This window comes from Tubulanus polymorphus, chromosome 5, assembly GCF_964204645.1.
Source record: "Tubulanus polymorphus chromosome 5, tnTubPoly1.2, whole genome shotgun sequence".
Taxonomy (NCBI): Eukaryota; Metazoa; Nemertea; class Palaeonemertea; order Tubulaniformes; family Tubulanidae; genus Tubulanus; species Tubulanus polymorphus.
Window position 1 is genome coordinate 9,247,035 of NC_134029.1, and position 19,740 is coordinate 9,266,774.

Below are 19,740 nucleotides of genomic sequence, written 5' to 3' on the forward strand. Positions count from 1 at the left end.
TTTTTTCCAGAGAGTCAGTTTGTCATCATAAGTGATCTGTCATTCAAGTTTGAATTCTTATAACGTTAATCAATCACCTGTAAGACTACATCGACTTTATGCATGCTGACTCCCATGAACTTTGCGTGAACGTCAAATGTTCCCGCAACTCCAGTGGCATTAATTTCAAATAGAAGATTCTTGAACCTGAAAAAATGAAAAAAATATGTAACAGCACATCATTGACCTGTTAATTGCGTAAAATTGTAGTCTGGACAGTAGTATTTCTAGCTTGAATGGACACAAAGTAGGAGCGAGATAATTTTGATTCGAAGGTCACAACAGCTCCATTCAAAGAACAGACTTACTGATTTTGCTGCAACCCATCAATCTCCAGAATGACACCCTTTTCTTGCAACCGCAGAGCAGTATAATGAACCGAGGTGACTGTCATGCCTTTTTTGCCGAACAGACCCGAACGCGGACGTCTAGTGTAGAGAAAATCAGTTTATGAAACATAAATCATAAATCTTGGTATTGAATGAGTGAATGAGAGGCAAAAGAATTCAATGCACTTCATCAAGGTTAAAATCTATATTCTTACCTTTTCCTCAGGGCTTGTTTATCCATGCATTGTTTAACATAGCGACTGTAATAATCGATCTGTTCCTCGTAGAACGACCGCTTGACGCCGAGACTTTTCAACGTCGAACGTAATTTCATGATATCCTGTTTTCGTCGAAGTCGATATTTCCGTTGGTTCCTGATATCCTGTCAATAGGAAACAAACTTTCCACAATTTATTTTCGTTTTATGAAATATGAAAATGCAATGTCGCCAAGATAAAGTTTTATTTTACTTTTAAGTTGGATCAACCAGTAACAAAGTTTAGAGGATTGAATCAGTGTAGAAACCAAGTCCAACCTAGCTACTTGATTATGTGATCCAGAGAAACCGGACTTTGATTATTGGCTACATGGCCATTTTCTTCTCATTTTCTCTTTTTCTCAGATGTGGTATGATTGCAGGAGCACATGATAAACTGACAGCGGATGCATTTCAAAGAACATTCCTCCCATGTTTATGACAGATTCTCCAGATCCTATTCGATTATGTATTAACACTGGAGAAACCCGACTACATAATTGAAAAGGCTCCTTTACAAAGCCTATCGAACTGAGGATGTGACATTATTCATTCTAAACCCAAAATCCTAAATCACCAATGTAGGTAGGTATACATACATAAAATATGAAATTACAGCTAATGGTATCACCATGATAGCATTTAAAGGGGAACTGCAGTCAAAAAATTATAGTTGGTCATTCATTTCTACTCTTGTTGTTTAGCATAATGCTAGTTGAAATTTTCAATTCTTCCTAATTAACTTGTATACAACGATTTTAATACTGTTATCAGCAGAATTTACGGCAGATGAGAGCCGCCATATTTAAATTCCAAAGTGAGGCATGTAAACATTGATGACGTATCCCGGCCCATCACACACTCTCCAAAAATAGATACACTCATTGAAGATCTCAGTTGAAAATTGCGATTAAAATACTCCTGCTTGGCTGCCAGTGGGGTCTTTTATTTATCCACTCCCTGTGTGAAACATATCCAAATAATTGCTGATGTGGCATTATGCTGCAGTTAAGAATTGTTATTGGACTTTAAGTGATGAAAACACTATGAATAGCAGTCAGTAACACCTATAGCAGTGGGCCGAACTACGTCACAGCCGAGAGAAAAGCATCCGCTACGTGGAGAAAACGGTGGCAGCCAGGCACTCTACAAAACCCTCTTTTTTGGATAAAGTATTAAATGAAATGTTTTTCTGCTGTTTTGAAAATGTATTTATAAAGGTTTCTAACACATATAGATACAAACATTTTTTCACTTCAGTTCCCCTTTAATACTGCCGATGAAAATCAGCTAGTTATTGTCGCTTGGTATACCTGAACTATCAAGTTGAGAATATCCTTAGCATCGTACTCTAGCCGCTTCATATTCTCTAGCACCCGTTGTTTCATGTTTTCTAGTGGTAACCTACACAGTTTGGACAAATTGAGACATTTCAGACACAACATTTCAATCCAAACCAGCACTACCAGGTTAATCAGCAAAATTAAACTCCTACCGTGACAATGAATATCTACAAACCTAGTATTCCGTGACATAGACTCGCTACGCGTCAGCTTCGTATTCTTAGTCCCGGCGGCAAGATCAAGTTTTTCTCGGTTTCGAATTATCGTTTTATGCAGTTCTTCTTGTTCGGGAGTAGCTTTCGTTGTTAAAATATCGTTCAACGTTTCACCCTCTTGACATCTCACCAGGTCGACTATCATCACTTTAGTTCTACAAACAACAAATAACCAAGAGTAAACTTCAGCTTTATCTCTTGAGTACCAGGTCATGTTATAAACCCAGGGGCTTTTTTATGAATTTTGACCTAATGATATCTAAATATAGAATCACTGTAGTTTCTAACATTTTGCATTTCCTTTCAAAAGCTTCCCCTTCTCGCTCATATTGGTCAGAAAATATGACTGAAAACAATAAGTCTATTGAGCACTTACATATACTTCAAAGAAACTAAATATGGTGTACCTCAAGGTTCGGTCCTTGGACCATTACTTTTTCTAGTCTATGTTAATGACCTTAGTCTCAATCATAAACACAAAACAGCCATATCGTTTGCTGATGACACTAATCTATTTACGTCCGACCAAAATATAACCCAACTCTTAGAAAATGCTACAAGTGACTTAAAGGGCAAATGCCATCAAAAAATTGTTCTTTCCGCGATTTCTTAACCAGAAGATACTTCAGTATACATATAAAGACCTGAGATGTGACTTATTGAAAAAAGGAGCACGAATTAGCCGTAATAGTTAGCGGAATAGTCATCTATTTATCCTTCACTCCGTGCATATAGTTCATATTCAACCCGCAGGTGGCGCTTTATATGATGTTGACTATGACAATCAACACAAGCATGTGTGCTTTTATACGCGTAGCCTATGTATAATCGATAAATTATACACCATTTGTTTAGATTTGCTAGATTCAAACAAGAGCCCCAAGGGGCACTATGGCCAGCCTATCAGCTTTTCATAAAATGGCAAATGATGATGCATTCTGTGTTCTGGGTTAAATTTGTCAAAATACACTCCCAGCTCAGAGTCAATACCTAATAATTTACACAATACAATCGTAGAATACAAAAGTAGCACAGACAGCGACTGGATTTGGCAGGAACAAATACCTCAGATAAATCTTTTCCCTCTGTCATTGATTTTTATGCGGAATAGAATTGAATTTTCTGAAATTTGCTCAATAAAACAAAATTGAATTGGATTTTGTTTTTATTCGTTCAATAAAGTAAAATTGAATTGGATATTTTCTTGCAGAATAAAATTTGATTGAATTTGTAGTTTGAGCACATGGCTAATTAGCATATCAAGGTCATCTATCCGATTTAAGAAAAATCTATTTTTCCCGGACTTTGTACAATGGTCAATGATATTTTCTGTAGTGCCAATAAAAATATTCCTCCCAAAAACCGTATCAACTAAAGCTTTCACAGAAATCGATCTTGAAATACAATTTTAGATCTTAAAATAAAACCCGGAAGTAAAACGGTAGACGATACCGCGGGTTCACGTGAACACCTGCTGATTTCTGCAGCTAAGCCAATCATAGAGGAGTCTTTGCTTTCTGATTGGCTTTTCAAAACCAATATTTTTGCGATCAGACATTCGGGAAAAAGCTCATATAAATTTAAACAAGACCCTCTTTCAAAATTCAGCTATGTAGAGGTTGGAGAATGGATAATGCTTTAATGAATGATTTGTATGAATATATGCTCAGTTGCACAGTAAAAGAGCCTTTCCTCTGGAAACTATGTCATCTAAATTCGCTCCATTTGTATAGTAATAGGCTCAGCCTATGGCTGGCCTAAAAAACAACCTTCAAGAACTATTGCCTTCCACAATTCTAAATTAATTTATCGATAATAATTTCCGTTACAGTTTTCATTATTGTTAGTATTATCATAACCATGAGTGCCGTTTAATTATCATTATTATTATCATTATCATTATTATTGTTTTATTATAATTGTTATTAGCACTATCATTTTTATTATTATTAGCATTAATATTGTTAATATAATCATAACCTTGTGTGTCGTTATTATTATTATTATTATTATTATTATTATTATTATTATCATTATTATTTTCATATGTAACTATCACTTAGTTATATATTTTTTTTCTCAGGGCAATCCCCCTATCAGGCTCAGCCCCTAGGGCTTGGGGTTGTCCTTATATATGTCTATTTATCTATGCAATTATATCCAAAGAAATTATGTTTATAATCTTGTACATATCATAAGTAAATAAATCATTCATTCATTCATACTTATGTTAACGTGATAATTATGGTGAGTGGCGCCATCAAGACATTTCTCTACAAATGCGTTCCCCGAGTGGGAATACATACCATAGTAAATGAAAATTGAAGGCGCATCAATACTAGTGAGTTTAACAATAGTCCAGTGCAACCATAATTAGGTATATAGTTACCCGATCGAAATTTCGATCAGCGGTACTTAAGCGTTTAATGGATTTGTTCAGAATGGAGATTACTTACTTCAGCAGAAGATTTCTTCGGTCCATGTCTTTGTCTTCTTGTACCTCGAACTTGTTCGACAAGGTTAATAAAATCTCAGATCTCGAAAGAGCCTCCTTCCTCTCTGTATTGTCGATTTTATCGTCATTACTGCTGTTATCACCTAGAAATGAATATAAGACATAGTAAACCCATTTCTATCAATTAATACAATAGACAGGCAATCAGATGGTTTATGGACTTATCCGACTTGAGTGTTATAAGTATATAGGGTCATTACAATTATTCAGTATCTGCGTGAAATCAAATACCATTTTGGTCATATCTGACTTGTTGAAATGTCTAAAATATCAAATCAACCTTCAATAAGAGAAAGGTTTTGATATTTTGTGAGTAAAAAGAGAGAAACTGTAGCATTATTCTCAAAAAGACTCTTATTCTAAATGATTGAAATCTGATATAATTGAGCTCGTGTGCAAATGGACTTACCGACTAGCATATCCAAATCCGGAACTTCTCCTAAATCTTCTAATAATTCATGCAATGGATCATTATGGTCAGATGCTATCATATCTTCATGCTCCAACAACAACTGAACAAAATTACACGGTTAGTAAAACACACTGTTATCATCAAGGTGTAATAGCCTGCTGGGAAATAGTGTACACATAGACGTACATCAAAAATTCAGAGAAATATCTTTTACAGAAATTCTAAAAGGTAGCGATTAAGTTACTTAAAATGCTGAATATATGAATGAGTTCTACGTTTTGACTCAAAAAAAGTTTAGTACAAAAATCACTCAAGCTGCTCATGTGTGGAGTTAAAAAGTTCCACAGGAGCAGCCAAGGAGAAAGTTAAGTGACCAAAAAAAGACCATATTTTAACATCTTAGGAAGCTAACAATTTTTTACTTTATCAAATGGGTAACTTTTAGTGCAGAGTAACCCAAATTCCATGCTCCACATGGTTAGAATAATTTCATTTCCATAAATTTGACCTGAACAAACTTCATTTCTGGAACTGGAAATGTATGGCAAGAAAATGTGTGTTTGGAGTAAATGCGTTTAGAGCTACTGGTAAATTTCAAGTAACAGGGCAAGCGAAGCAATTACAGGCCTCACAGCGACACTATATTTACTATATATATACTATATTTTCTTCGACCCATCACTATATTTACTATTTTTTGGGCGGGCACAAATCTCAAAAATAGTACCAAATCTGCTTCTGATGTAACAATTACTTGCTTTTACAGGCAGATCATGTGTCTAATATTTAACATCTTACATTTTGTTTCTTTTCATGTGGTTGTGTGACAATATTGTGAGAGGCTTTGCTATGCCAAGGTGACCACACCCGATACCCGTGCATCTCAACCATCTGCAGGACCATAACCTATAAGCTGCACTGGTAATCACTTGTGTGGAACCTACTCAAAACAGTCATACACCACATTGGATGGCTCGATAAGAGACAGTGGAGTGGACACAAAATCGGTTTGGCTAATAGCATTATGCCTCCAATCGAGCTGAATTGCCCTGATTTTCACTTGGCATTATTCTAAAAAGATACTATATTTTTGCTGTTCTTTCACTACCGTATTTTCCGGCGATTAAGCCGACTCGGCCAATAAGCTGAGGGCAGTTTTTTAGCCTAAAATACATGGATTTCTTATTGCTTTGCCCAATAAGCCGAGGCCCTTCATCAGGAGATTTTAATTCACTGATTTTTCAATTAGTTTGTCTTATTTGACGATGTGTGAGGCTGACAATATGCGCCTGCCGATGTGTGAGAGTGCTGTGTATACTATCGTTGCCGAGTCACTGCTATATATAGACTCGTTCAGGTGATCTCTAACACACAGAACCATATATTGAAACCTACATTCGCAAACACGGGGCTGACTGCTGACGCGCGTATATATAAATGTACTAGATTGCTGCTGTGAGGTGATGAAAGAAACAAAGTAACAAAACAGTTCTAAATACATTATTGGTAGTAAATAATGATCTCAAATAAAAATCTTATTCATTTTGATGATCCTCAGGAGCATTAGATTGACATAGTTTGGGAAGTAATTATTTAGGTCAGATCGTATCCGTCCAATAAGCGGATCATGATATTTTGGGGTAAAAATCTGAGGCTAGAAAATCGGCTTATTAGCCGGAAAATACGGTATATCTACTATCATATTTTTTCAAACGCAGCTGTGAGGCCTGCAATTATCAAAACTAAAAGTTAGCATCAATGGAAATTCATTATTCATAAACTTTTACCTGATGAGTTTCAAAGATCTCGTGAATTGAAATGTAGATCGTTGGTTTCGCAACCATGGTATAGTCGGTGTACTGATCCATATTGAATTGCATCTCAGGTTCTGGCACATCGCATACCATACGTAAATATACCCTGAAATCAACAACGTTAACATCTATACCACTGCAAAGCCCATTCAATCCTGATCAATTGAACCAGTGAAATAAATTATGTATACTTTGCATAATTAAGTATGAGAGGACTCCAGATAAGAAAAGAATACAGACTTAACTGATCCATCATTTAAACCCAATGGATCCAAGCTCTTATAGCTTTTGAAGGTTTATAAAAACATCTACGGAGGGATCAGCACAAACCATATCTAACTGGCTCTGCAATCAGCTTCCAGTAATACATATTTTTAAGTGGCATTTAGTCATCCAACTGGTCTGGTCTACTACAACAGTGTTTTATGGTAGTCACAATGTGCGGTCTGGTTCAATCCTTGCTGCGAGAAACTTGGCGTCCGAAGATAGGTTAAGGCTAACCTAAACTAGGTAAAACTTACTTGAACTGCTCGTGAGCTTCTCGAATGTATGAATTGAGGAATGATAGATGACAGCTGTCTCCGCCAAACTGAAAATATCAAAAATGTCATAGCTCTGAGTAGATTGTACATAGAATCCATCAATTTGTAAAAGCGGGTCTGTAGAATCCAAGAATTACCAGGTACCTGGTCATAACATCATGTTCCACCTGATATTAAAAATTTTGACAGAATTTATAAATTCAATACACGTCAATTTCAACCAAGTGAAAACTACTAAATTTGTGGCCACAAATGATCCTTACCAGTAATTCGCAGGAACTTACCCGGTATCTGAACTTTTCACAGGATAATAAGAAGCAATCCAGGTATTCATAATGATTATGGATTGAAAAATCTGTACCGTATATTCAGGATCTTTCAGAGCTTTCCTAGAACCAGTCAACCTAGAACATGGTACTATCAAACCCACTCAATCCGGATCATTTTGGACTGATAAAATTCACCCGGTTTAAGCTGAGAGAAAGCCAGATCAAACACCATATTCTATATATTCAATATGTGTAGGTTGACCATAAACAATATCTTGATAAGATCGAAATCCAGATTTAACTGATCGTCTGGATTAAGTGAGTTTGACTTAATCATCGAAACAGTATAAGCGATAATGTTATAGCCGACTCACCCCTTTATTGGTGGCGGCAAACTGCAGTATTTTTGCGATCGATCCAAGGTTACGTCGCTGATCTGATGTAAGACCTTTCTCGACGCCGACATCGATAATATCAAACGCATCCGGCGCCACAATCGCTGGGTTTATATATCGATAATACACTAGATTTCCGACTATCTGAAAATCAAATGAGCACACTACTGAAATAATAGGCAGTAATCAAGTATGAAATCATCCTTTATGACATCTGAAAGGTTAGAGCTAAGTCTAACGAGACTACAGCCTGCGACCTAATGACTTTCTTATGCTATTAAGAATGGTATTTTCAATGAATTCGTTGGATGGCATTTTTGGCATTTCTCAGAAATTATTAGCGTTTAAGTTAGTATTAATAAGGATGACGTTATAATTGACTTTGACTGTAGATTACTACAAGACAGGGGATTCAAATTTTTGCACAATCAAGTGGTGTTACTAGTAAAAGGGAAGTTCAAGTCGCAAGATATCTCAAGCAAAAATTCTGCAGTTAAGAGACTAAATTTACTAATGTCAATCTAAAATCTTGTATATACGGTACTGGTAGATGTTTTTACCTTGAGAATGTCTTTCTCAGGTGCTGTAGGGAATTTTTTGTGCAATGCTTCTTTCATCACTTTAGCCATGAATCTCATACCATATCTTTAAAACAATATCATGTAGTCAGGTAATATAAGATGGTATAATTCGCTTGATCATCCGAGTGCATGAACTCAAAACTTACGGAACTGTATCAACTGCTTTTATGATGGCCTGCAGGAAACGATCGGTAACTTTCTTCAAGCACTGAACCGATTGCTGGATACGATTTCGAACTTCTTCATGTTCTAATGCTTGTTGCACGGTGACATCATATGGCATTTCACTGTTGACAAGAGAGAAATCAAAGATCGATTTATGAAACCGCTAAGCAAGGTACACTTGGAGGAATCTTGTTACGATGATCTCCACGGGACCAGAAGATATGTTATCTATAACCGAAATTTAAAAAAAGTCCTATTGGGGACAAAATACTTTGTAATGACCATTATAAAGTTCCACTGTATTATGCTCTAGACTCAAATAGAGTACGACCCGGTATGATCAAGAGGAACCAGATAACCCAGTCAGTTCAACAATTATGTGTTTCAAGTTCAATGCAGAAGTTGAACAATTGGAAAGGAAACTATATTTGTGACAGTTTTAAGATATGATGATTACAACAATAGAACTAAAATAACTAATGGAACTAAAGGGCTAATTTTTCCCGGACAAAGCATTTTCAATAACTGTAAGTAACAAACTTACGTATCCCATGGCAATGATAAGAAATTACTTTTGTTGAAAAATTCCTATATGAAATAGGCCAAGATCAGGATAAGCGTTTTAAGGAGCAGCATTAAATTTCATTAGGATTATCTCAATCCACAAATAGTTTAATCCATAGGCTAAGCCTTAACCCGAACAAAAAAGTTTTCAAAAGGCGAATCTTACGGCTTTGCTCAGGCAGGTGTTTTAGGGTTGAAAGGGCCACACGAAATAAGAATAAATCAAATTAATCAACTAGGGGTCCAGGGACGCCATGCCCACTTGGGAAGTGGTTTCAAATGCTCAACAATCTAACAATTTCAATATCATTCAACGTCCCCTGGTGACCATATACAAAAACCAATGACCTTGAAACTCACCACAATCATAAAACATGTCAGCAGCTACGATTCTGTAATTGATTGTGATAACAAAATATGCCTCATTACCAATTTAAAATAAAAATACTAAGTTATTCTACTATTCAACACCCCCTGGTGATCATATGCAAAACCCTATGATCTTGAAAATCACCACAATCATAGAGCTACAACTTTGCAATTGATCATGGTAACGAAATATGCCTAGGTACCAATATAATAAGGAAATACTAATCTATTCTACTATTGAACGCCCCCTGGTGACCATATGGCATTAAGTAATGTCCTTAAACTCTCCATAATCATAGAACAAGTCATGAGCTACAACTTTGCAATTGATTGTGGTAACAAAATATGCATAGGTACAAATATAATATAGAAATACTAAGTTACAGGGTGTCCCATTAATTACTATACATAAAGAACTGCCTGTATCCTCAACATTTCTTAATGAAATGTTTCGATTTTCCACCAAATGATAGAATACAACGGTACTTTTTGATTATTATCGTGGTTGCTATGGTAATTTGCTTAGTGATTTCCTAGCAACTGATTACAGTGTTGTAGTGATTTTGTGTAATTCTGATTTAGAATAGATCACTGTTAAATCATGTCTATGTCTCTGAAACAAAAAGCTTTGATGGTACGCTGGTTTTAGGAAACCTAATCTTTCTGTCAGTCTGAACCATAGATTTTCGGGTTAAGAATCCACATTTGATTGCAGAGAAGCCACTTAATCAATGTCATCAAGTGAGCTGTCTGTTGTCTACGAGGTGTGATCTTTGGATTTGCCATACAGTAGGTCATCAAATGGGCATATAATCGGGCCATACTTTTTTGACAAAAAAAGGAAATGCTGACTATGAATGGAGCCGGCTATCATAAGATGCTGATTCAGTACAAAACTTCATAGATGCCTAAAAGAGGTAGTCTCAATCCAGTGTGGTTCCAACAGGATGGTGCGCAATGTCTTTCAGCCCGCAAAACAATTGATGTTCTGCATAGGCATTTCTGTGACTGAATCTCAGCACTCCAAACGTAAACGACTGGGCCCCATACTCGCCTGACCTAAATCCATTGGATTTTCACTTGTGGGGCTAGCTGAAGGACACAGTGTACCAAAACAAACCAGAAACTATTGATGATTTCGAGAGAAACATCTGCGATAACACAGATGATTGTCAATTTTCTGAGAAATTTCAACAATAGACTGAATCATGTGATAAAATTGAAAGGTTCTCCCATCTAGCATATTTTGTAAATTAATTTGATTTTAGTAAAGTAATTTTCTGTGGTGAAAAGTATTATTGTAGTCCATCTCCCCTGAAGATTTGGCTGATTTATCTCAAGCGGTTTGAAAATGACAGGCAGTTCTTTATGTATAGTAATTAATGGGACACCCTGTATTATATTTTTCAATGCCCCTGGTGGCCATATACAAAATGCAATGACCTTGAAACTCACCAATATCATAGAACACGTTATGAGCTACAGCTTTCCAAACGATTGTGGTAACACAATATGCTTAGGCATCAGTGTAATGTGGAAAAACATTTTCCCAACTACGAATGAGTACTGATAACACCAAGATGGCCACCAATCGTGCCATAATTGGCTGATAAAAAATACCTGTATCAGGTATTATACATCCCTTTCCAAAGAATACCCACCATCAAATTTCAATGAGAAATGGCAAACCAGTAGGAAGCTACAGGACTCAGAATTTGGGCCAAAATTGACATTTTTGGGCACTAAAAGGGTCATAGGACAGTCATCTCTTGAGTCCGATCAATTTTGCTCAGGCTGATGGTCCCTTGAGGGATTCAAATGTATACAAAGATCAAGGTAATTGATCAAAGCATCTTCAAAATTTCCCGCAAAAAGTTAAAAAATGTGTAAAACAGAGATGAGAACGCTGACCTACAAAATCTGCGGTTTTTTTTTCTTGATTTACTCACGCAAACCACTCGCGAGCGCTGAAGGCGCGAAGCTATTTCGGGGGTTTGGGGGTCCTCCCTCAAGAAAATTATAGAAATTAAAAGCGTTTTCCGAGCACTTAGGGCGATGAACCCATGAACGACTATTATATTTTGGAAGGTAATGGCTTGTTCCATTGAGGTACATCCTCATTCGATGACATTCAGCATCTCATGCATTACGGGTCGAGCCCTGAATTATTGCAGTTAAAATGCGCCGATAAATGCTCACTAAAAATCCAGTAGTGTATAATATCTGCAGGCGTTCGCCATACACGCGCGGCAACAGTAAGTAGGCCTATACACATTACTACTGTTGCCGCGCGTGCGTGTCTGCAACCGGTCGATAAAATACATACACACTCATAATAGTAAAAATGTAGATACAAAATCAGTGTTGCAATGAATATGCATTGAAATGCGATACTTATACGCGGCGATAAGTAAAACAGGCACTGAACGCTTTTACGGTTCACCTGAATGCCGGACCAATTGAGTGAGATCATCACCCCCCATACTTTTACATCATTTTTGGACTATTTGGAAAATTGATATTTTTCAATACCGAAATCCGCGGGAAACCGCGGGGAATTCTCATTCATCCCTGGTAAAAAGTGCTGATTTTGGCGAACAACAATGGCTGCCAGTCGGCCATCTTGATTCTGACAGGGCCAGTTTTTGGGCTGAAGATGTGTCTAGATACATTTGTAACCCAAATATCAAGACATTACATTGAAGCGTCTTCAAAACTTCAGAAAAAAACTGGATTTCGTCTACGGACGGGCGGACGAAAAGTGAATGCAATAGCCCACTAGTCCCAAGGAGGCTAAAAACTAATACATCACAATATTCAAACTGATCTCTAACATCTGCTCACAGAATATTCATATCATACTACCCAGCATGTAAAAAGCATCAGGTCTTGAAAAGCAATGAATTGATTCTACATTCAGAATCGCACGTGACGCTTACCTTGCCCTACCACTTTCAGACTCGATCTTATTCACCCAAGCTTTATACAAATCAGTTGGATTCGTGTTTATTCTGATATTTCGATCTTCTATCACCTCTTTAACAAGTGGATTTAGTAATTCTCGTAAACAGCTGTGTCCCTGGTGGTTCCTTAAAAACAAAATACACATGTATATTCAATGTAAAGCTCAACACAACATAAAATACTATCATACATATGTGAATAAAAAATATATAACTGTTATCGAACCTGTTAAAATCTACGATCATTTTGACTACCATTGCGTTACCAGCAACAATATCAGTCATTTTGTCAACTTTTACACTGAAAAACGCCAAAAACATTATTTATGACTTTTGAGATCAATATGAAGGATATTTGAAACGTATTGCAACCACGGCTCAGGAACCCAATGTGTATATTCACAATCCGTACAGGAGGAAAAAAACTTACCTGATCTCTTCCTCGAGAGCCGATTTAAAAAGTTTCAACATTAGAAATTCTTCTCGTTGATTCGAAGCGTAATTATAAAGCGCCAAGACAACATTTTCCATGAATTTCGCGCAACGACTTTGAGACATTTCGAATATGAGTTTTGCAAGGTAAATCGGATTCGTCTGTATGAGGTAAAACAGGTGCTGGTAAGCTTCAAGTCTGGACCGACTCTCTTTGCTGAGTGCTTTCAGCCCTCCTCGTGCCGTCAAAGTGTTCTCGCCTTCAGTTTGATAATCTTTCAATCTTCGATTATGTGTCATTACATCCTAACGAATAACCAAGTGGATATTACAACATACAATGGATTCTAGAACAATTGGCCGCCCACTTTTAACATATCACCATAAAAATTGCCACATTAGATTATCTTAAATCTCTTGGAAAGTCAGATCATTTCAAATATAATTTCTTTGAAATTACCTATATATAAAGCAATAGTTAGGGTTGATAACCAAAAGTCTTTGATTTATGAGATTAGCCATTCAAAACTAGTGGACTTTAACAGCCAAAACGTTCGTTTAGGGCACCTAGATTACATTTCTAATCACTCATTGAGTATTGTGGCGACGATCAAAGGTATTTTTATCCTTATTTGAAAGATATCCTATTGTAAAATTAGTAAGAATATGATTTTCATGTTTCTTTTTTTTCAGTTGAAGGAAAATAATTTCATGAGTACCGATAAAAAAGTGGAGGTCAATTGTCTGGAGAGCTAATTGTACTTATGTGTATACAATGAAATGACTTTTCTTCATAGAAGAACTAATCTCTACCTGCAACGTGATTCTGTTTTTGACTAGTAATCCTATTTTGATGTCCATTTCATTCAAATCCGACTCAAGTTGTTGATTAGTTCGAATTACCGAAGCTACTTGCATACGCAAGTTACTCAGTTCTGAAAGTAAACCAAACATTCTTCAAATCCAGAAAGAAAGACACTAAATATTTGGATGGATATATGAAAGCTGTGGGTACTGGAGTGTGTAATGGGTAGTGTAGTGTGATCTGTGTGCATTTGTGGCCAGCACACAGATCACATTGTTCATTGGGGTTTGGTCCAGGACTCGCGAGATTTTCAACAACACGGAAGTAACATGTAATAAATGATGACTAGAATTGCATGACTACCTACCACCCCTCATTATTGTTGGAAAACTAAACGTTCCGCACTGACTAAAAATTAGTAATAACATTTTAGAAATGGCCAGAATTTTAACTTAGGTTTATTAATTATTTTACAATTGCAATTGGTATAATTTATTTTTAAACGGCCGTTAAGGCTTCATGTTTCGTCTGCAATTCACTGCAAATAGTTACGCAACTACGCACATTTCAGTGTTTTTGGCAGCTGTACACTCAATCGGCACCGTTCGTGACTAGCTTCACTCTGGAATTATCATTAATTAACATCGCCATATCACATCATCAACTTATATTGTGCCTTAAAACCCTAACAGCCGAAATAATTGAAATGCACACACGATTTCTATCATTGAAAATTGAGAGAGTGGCCATGTTTGTGTTCTGCTGCTTCGCGTAAATCCCGCGCGGTGGCGCAACCATGCGGAGTGGGGCCGATACGTCTAGAAAACTTATGATATTTTCAACAACGAAATGGCCCAACTGAAAAGTACGTAAATAATTACCAATTTCTTCAGAGTAGTCAACATCGCTGCGATCCAAAAGATGGACATATTTGCGTATAATGTGTAAAGAAGGATTATCATCATACATCATTGTCTTGTAATCCTGACGTGTTTTGTTCGATCGCCAAAACGTCTGAATCTTCACAATTTTATCTACCTATAACAACACATAATACTAATACAGAAGACTCAGCCGTGAATATTACGAAATACACGCATGAAAAATGGAAGTTTGTGTAATTGGCATTCTACTAAGAGTCTACAGAATAGTATTCCTGTAAGAAAAATAAGTTTAATTCTATGATGTCAATAAGACTGGCGGAATTTTTAAGTGGCTAGAATCTATCTTTACAAATTGAAATGTGAATCTTAGCTAAACAGATCAGCAGTGTGTCATCTAAGTAATAGTTACATACATACAGGTCAGGCATTACTTACGTTAGTGGAGTTGACATTAAGATTGTGGTTTAACAAATGAAATTGAAGCCCGATAATTACCTGTGACTTGTAGAACGACCTCGTTTCCTGATATTTTCCCCTGGCTAGCCACATTTTCACAACTGCTTGAATCTATAAAACAATTGTCAGTGTCATCCATTACCATATGTACATGATGCTAGATTATAAAGTAATGGGAAAATATTAATCAATACCTTTATGGCAGATGTTTCATTATCTTTCATATATTTGAGGCGACTTTGGTAACATTTTCTGTCTTTATAGCCTCGCCAACATGACTGAATATGAGCGAAAAGTTTTGTGAATTAATGCCAACACATTCACTACCACAATGAATCTTCACAGTTCTTCACAGTTGCAATCACGAGTTATCTCAGTTGGCAGTTGAAATTATGAATTATCTCAGTTGGCAATGCGGCCAAAACATGAGAATGAGCCTTGAGAATTGATTCAGTTTGTTCAAACTGCATACAGATTAAGAACCATGTTATTCTGATTACCACGTCGCAAAAATCAAACCAATGAATCAGATGGGAATGACAAAACACTAGAAGTATGAGAGTATGTTTCAATCGTAGAGCAATACTTGCATATAAAAGAAGCACTTTTTACCTAAGTAAATAATTTACCTGAATTTTCACAGCAGCGGGCACCTGGCGATATTTGAAGTCCAGATGAGATTTGTATCGCTTTCGAGCGATATAACCTCGAATCTGAGACTGTATGACGATGATGAAGGGAAGATTAGCCTTGAATAACGACCATCGATCATATTCCGAGGTAACAGCCGAAACAATTTGCTAAAAAGATTAATTTGAGTAATTTGAAATTATTCTGATGAATAGAGGATAATCGGTAATATCAAAGAGAAATAAAAAACCTGGACAAAATTATCTCCAATGATTAACAGGGTTGGTGGTGACAAATGGTTATGCAGTTGAAATTGGTTCATCTTAAATCAACTATGAATACCCTTACTAATCACCTTCGCCGACCCACACAGCGCAGCGCAGCTAGAAATTTTATTCTTAAACCATATTCATTTATAAACTAACAACCACTAGAAATCACCATTCTACATGAAGCGCATCTGCTTCCAAATACAATCTTGTTTCAAATAATTTCGCAATAAGTACACCTTCTTGTAAAACTTCTTCAAATTGCTACCAAACAAATTGCTTAATAAAAATCTCTGTGAGTTTAATAGTTTAGTTACTTTACCTGAATTTGGTCTTTAGTCAAAAATGATTGGTCGGTTTCTACGTCCTTAGGATGAATCCATGATGATTCTGCGGTTTCGGTGTTGAAATAAAACATGTGGCCATCTTTTGTCTTATACTCCATTAGGCCGCTTCGGCATTGCGCTACAAAACAAAAATATTGCTATGTATATTGAGATGTAAGTGGCCAAAGGAAAAAAAAGGAAAATAGTTAAGTGTTCTCAGATGCAATTTCAAGGTTTTTTTTTACCAGGAAAATTTAAAAAAAAAAAAACCGGAATTCCGTCAAAAAACGGAAGTCTTACATCTCTGTATTAAATCTTATAATAGAGGAGCATGTGAGGATCACATAAAATAGATATCAAAATTCATTCTTTTATCTTGAAATTAGGAGTTATATATCTATTATCAAATATTATAATTAATATAACTGTTATATACGCATATAGCGCATCGCTACCAATAAACAAATTTTTTAAGCAAAAAACATCAATAATGGAATCATTGTTAATAATGTAATAATAATTACAATAATGTAATCATTGTTCGATTTATTTTACATAAAATTTTTACACAATCAATGAATCAAAATTCTATCAGAAGATGATCAGAGAATTTACCACCTCACTACCAGACCACTGTATCCTTTCCCAAGCACAAAAAGATACCGATATTGTTAGTGTCGCCAACTATGCGGTTATGTTTAACCAAGTGGGCAGTGTGGACAATCCAATTTTTCATGTGATGATAAAACATTTATTATGCGTAAGGAATGATACTCAGTGGGTTTATAAACTTATCGGTAGTACTTTTAAGAGGTAGAAATGGACATTTTGTAAAAGAATCTTAACTTACCTTTTTCCGAACTTTGCTCTTTGGCTTGTTTTAGTTTCGACATGTAATCTTGCACGCATTCGAGGGTAACGCTGTGAAGTCCACCGTCTGAATTACTCATTAGGTTTTGCAACTGGTCCGTATCATCTTGGTCGATCGCCAAGTTCACCGCAGCTAACCAAGCACTAGCTGTATAGATAGGAAAGTTTCTTAGTTTTAGATTAAACAAGGACTAGTTGACTTCATTATATTGAACAAAATAAAAGCTCTCTTAGCAAATGGCTTTCTACAATATATTATTGATATTGGCATTTCAAGTTTATTGACGAGTACTGAGAACAATTCTTGCTCAATTCGAGGGACAAGATTTTTGCCTTGAAAGGTGGCAACGGAAAATTGAAGGCAAGCTTCCGTATCTCGTCTCAAATAGTAATGCCTCAGTAATCATACATAGAAGTTAACACACTTTTAAGAGCTTCATCAGTTTGTCGATTTGCTTCCTTCACTCGTTTTTGAATGATTTCCCACCACAAACAAGCAGTGTCATCATCCATTTCCTAGAAAAATTTAAAAAAAACAAATAAACATTGAAGATTCAATCGTTCAGTTGCAAAATTTCACAGAAATACTCAGGATATACTTTAGCTTTTTTCTGTTTTTCCCGAAGAAGCAAAGTTTGGTAAAGAACAGCAGCTCGCGGTTGGACGTCTTCTAGCTTTGCATCTGGCATTGTGAGAACTTTAAATAACGCTTCTGTATCTCCACCATCCACTGCTTCATTGATCAAACCTACTGCATTTATTTCTGGAATAAAATTTGACACATACTTATCATGACGTACGTGTAATGAGTACAGGCTGTTACTGTGTTAAGCAAAGATTACATGAGAGTCTACCAGATTTGCTCCTGAGAATGTTTTATCTTTTTAAGCTCATTTTACAATATTAGGATTCGAGAGCTCTAAAAATCTGGTTGGAAGTCGATTGAATTAATTCTGCGTAAAACCAACAGCTACCGGTAAAACATGCCGGCACTCCATATCTTTTGGGACAGGGTCATTAAATATCTACATTAAAGATAAGTGCAATCAGCAATGAAGGGCAAGATGCTCAAAAACAGAAGTAAAAACAAGTGGTCAGCAATCATTGTAAGACCACTAAAGCGTTTTAGGTTTCATTGAAGACAACTATGATTCTTAAGATCACCTACTACTAAAGATCTGGGATATCTAGGATTTTCAAAGCAACCTACTTTTGTTTTCTTCCAGAACATATCCATTGACGAGATCGATGCATTCTTGTATTTCAGGATGATTTAGCAATTCACAGTTCTCCTGTAAAATTGATTCAAACATTTTCTGCAATCAATTTTTTTTCCCCGAATCAAGGTCCTGAGCCTCGAGAAAAGATTTGAGCATTCTGACATTTACACCGAAAACAAAAATCATTATCTGATGAAGCTGCTTTCATTTGGAACGCAATGCAAATGGCCAGAAAGGGAGCAGTTTATGATTGGATGGTCATTACATGTAAGATGAGAGAAGCAAACAATTGTACAAGGCACTCCTTGCACTAAGGAAACTATCAAAGGTTTAATTTCAAAGCTAAAGATAAACATACGCCAATTTTCTTTTGTTTTGCCAATGCGAATTCAGCTAGATATTCATCCTGGGAATTCTCATCGATGGCTACTAGATGGGCAGAACTATCTAACAAGCACTGCATCAGCAAACCTTCATTGCTCTTATCTACTGCTTCATTTATTTTGGCAATCGCTGACAACACTACACAACAACGAGAAAAGAAAAACAAATGCTTCATATACAGCTGTGGGTTCACATTTGACTTGAAACTATAGCCGCGATCACACGGAGATGATATGACTCAGGCCAAATGGCATGGCGCAGTCTCGAGTCAAATTTGGCCCATGCCTAATTACAGTGTGTTCATACCAAAATCAGTCACTCGATACTGAATGATGCTTAAGCAAAGCTTTCGGAACCAGTCGCAACTCATACGCAATAATTTAACCAGTGCTAAAATTTGGCCCGGACCATAAAATGCTTGTGTGATCGCAGCTTATGCCACTGGGTAACACTAAATCATGTGAATTGTATATCACAATCTTATTTTCAACATTCTCTATGCAACTGAATTCTAACACTGAATGAATATATAACATCTCATAACATATAAAAAATACAAAATAGCCCACAGTAAACATGACTTCAAATTGTTTGAATAAACAATAACAACATTCTAATTACAGCAGTTTACGATCCACTTGTTTAGTTTTGAGTTGAATTTGACTCTCGATTCAACAATCAATGTTCTACATG

At 36.2% G+C, this 19,740-nt stretch overlaps 1 protein-coding gene across 3 annotated transcripts in view; it reads right to left on the reverse strand.

The window, feature by feature from the left end:
• LOC141905730 (ras GTPase-activating-like protein IQGAP1) overlaps window positions 1-19,740 on the reverse strand; it is a 72,964-nt gene that overhangs the window by 3,684 nt on the left and 49,540 nt on the right. For all 3 annotated transcript variants that reach the window (XM_074794722.1, XM_074794721.1, XM_074794724.1), the window contains exons 13-38: window positions 19,022-19,185; window positions 18,654-18,735; window positions 18,043-18,206; window positions 17,869-17,959; window positions 17,424-17,591; window positions 16,570-16,712; window positions 15,978-16,148; window positions 15,543-15,626; window positions 15,388-15,459; window positions 14,890-15,046; window positions 14,017-14,138; window positions 13,202-13,509; window positions 12,998-13,072; window positions 12,748-12,897; window positions 8,857-8,997; window positions 8,690-8,774; window positions 8,109-8,273; window positions 7,445-7,512; window positions 6,897-7,029; window positions 5,107-5,209; window positions 4,639-4,780; window positions 2,143-2,337; window positions 1,938-2,028; window positions 584-750; window positions 348-467; window positions 78-186 (exon numbers count right to left, since the gene is read on the reverse strand). In XM_074794722.1, coding sequence (XP_074650823.1) covers window positions 78-186; window positions 348-467; window positions 584-750; window positions 1,938-2,028; window positions 2,143-2,337; window positions 4,639-4,780; window positions 5,107-5,209; window positions 6,897-7,029; window positions 7,445-7,512; window positions 8,109-8,273; window positions 8,690-8,774; window positions 8,857-8,997; window positions 12,748-12,897; window positions 12,998-13,072; window positions 13,202-13,509; window positions 14,017-14,138; window positions 14,890-15,046; window positions 15,388-15,459; window positions 15,543-15,626; window positions 15,978-16,148; window positions 16,570-16,712; window positions 17,424-17,591; window positions 17,869-17,959; window positions 18,043-18,206; window positions 18,654-18,735; window positions 19,022-19,185 — 3,470 coding nt within the window. The remainder of the gene's footprint in view (window positions 1-77; window positions 187-347; window positions 468-583; window positions 751-1,937; window positions 2,029-2,142; window positions 2,338-4,638; window positions 4,781-5,106; window positions 5,210-6,896; window positions 7,030-7,444; window positions 7,513-8,108; window positions 8,274-8,689; window positions 8,775-8,856; window positions 8,998-12,747; window positions 12,898-12,997; window positions 13,073-13,201; window positions 13,510-14,016; window positions 14,139-14,889; window positions 15,047-15,387; window positions 15,460-15,542; window positions 15,627-15,977; window positions 16,149-16,569; window positions 16,713-17,423; window positions 17,592-17,868; window positions 17,960-18,042; window positions 18,207-18,653; window positions 18,736-19,021; window positions 19,186-19,740) is intronic.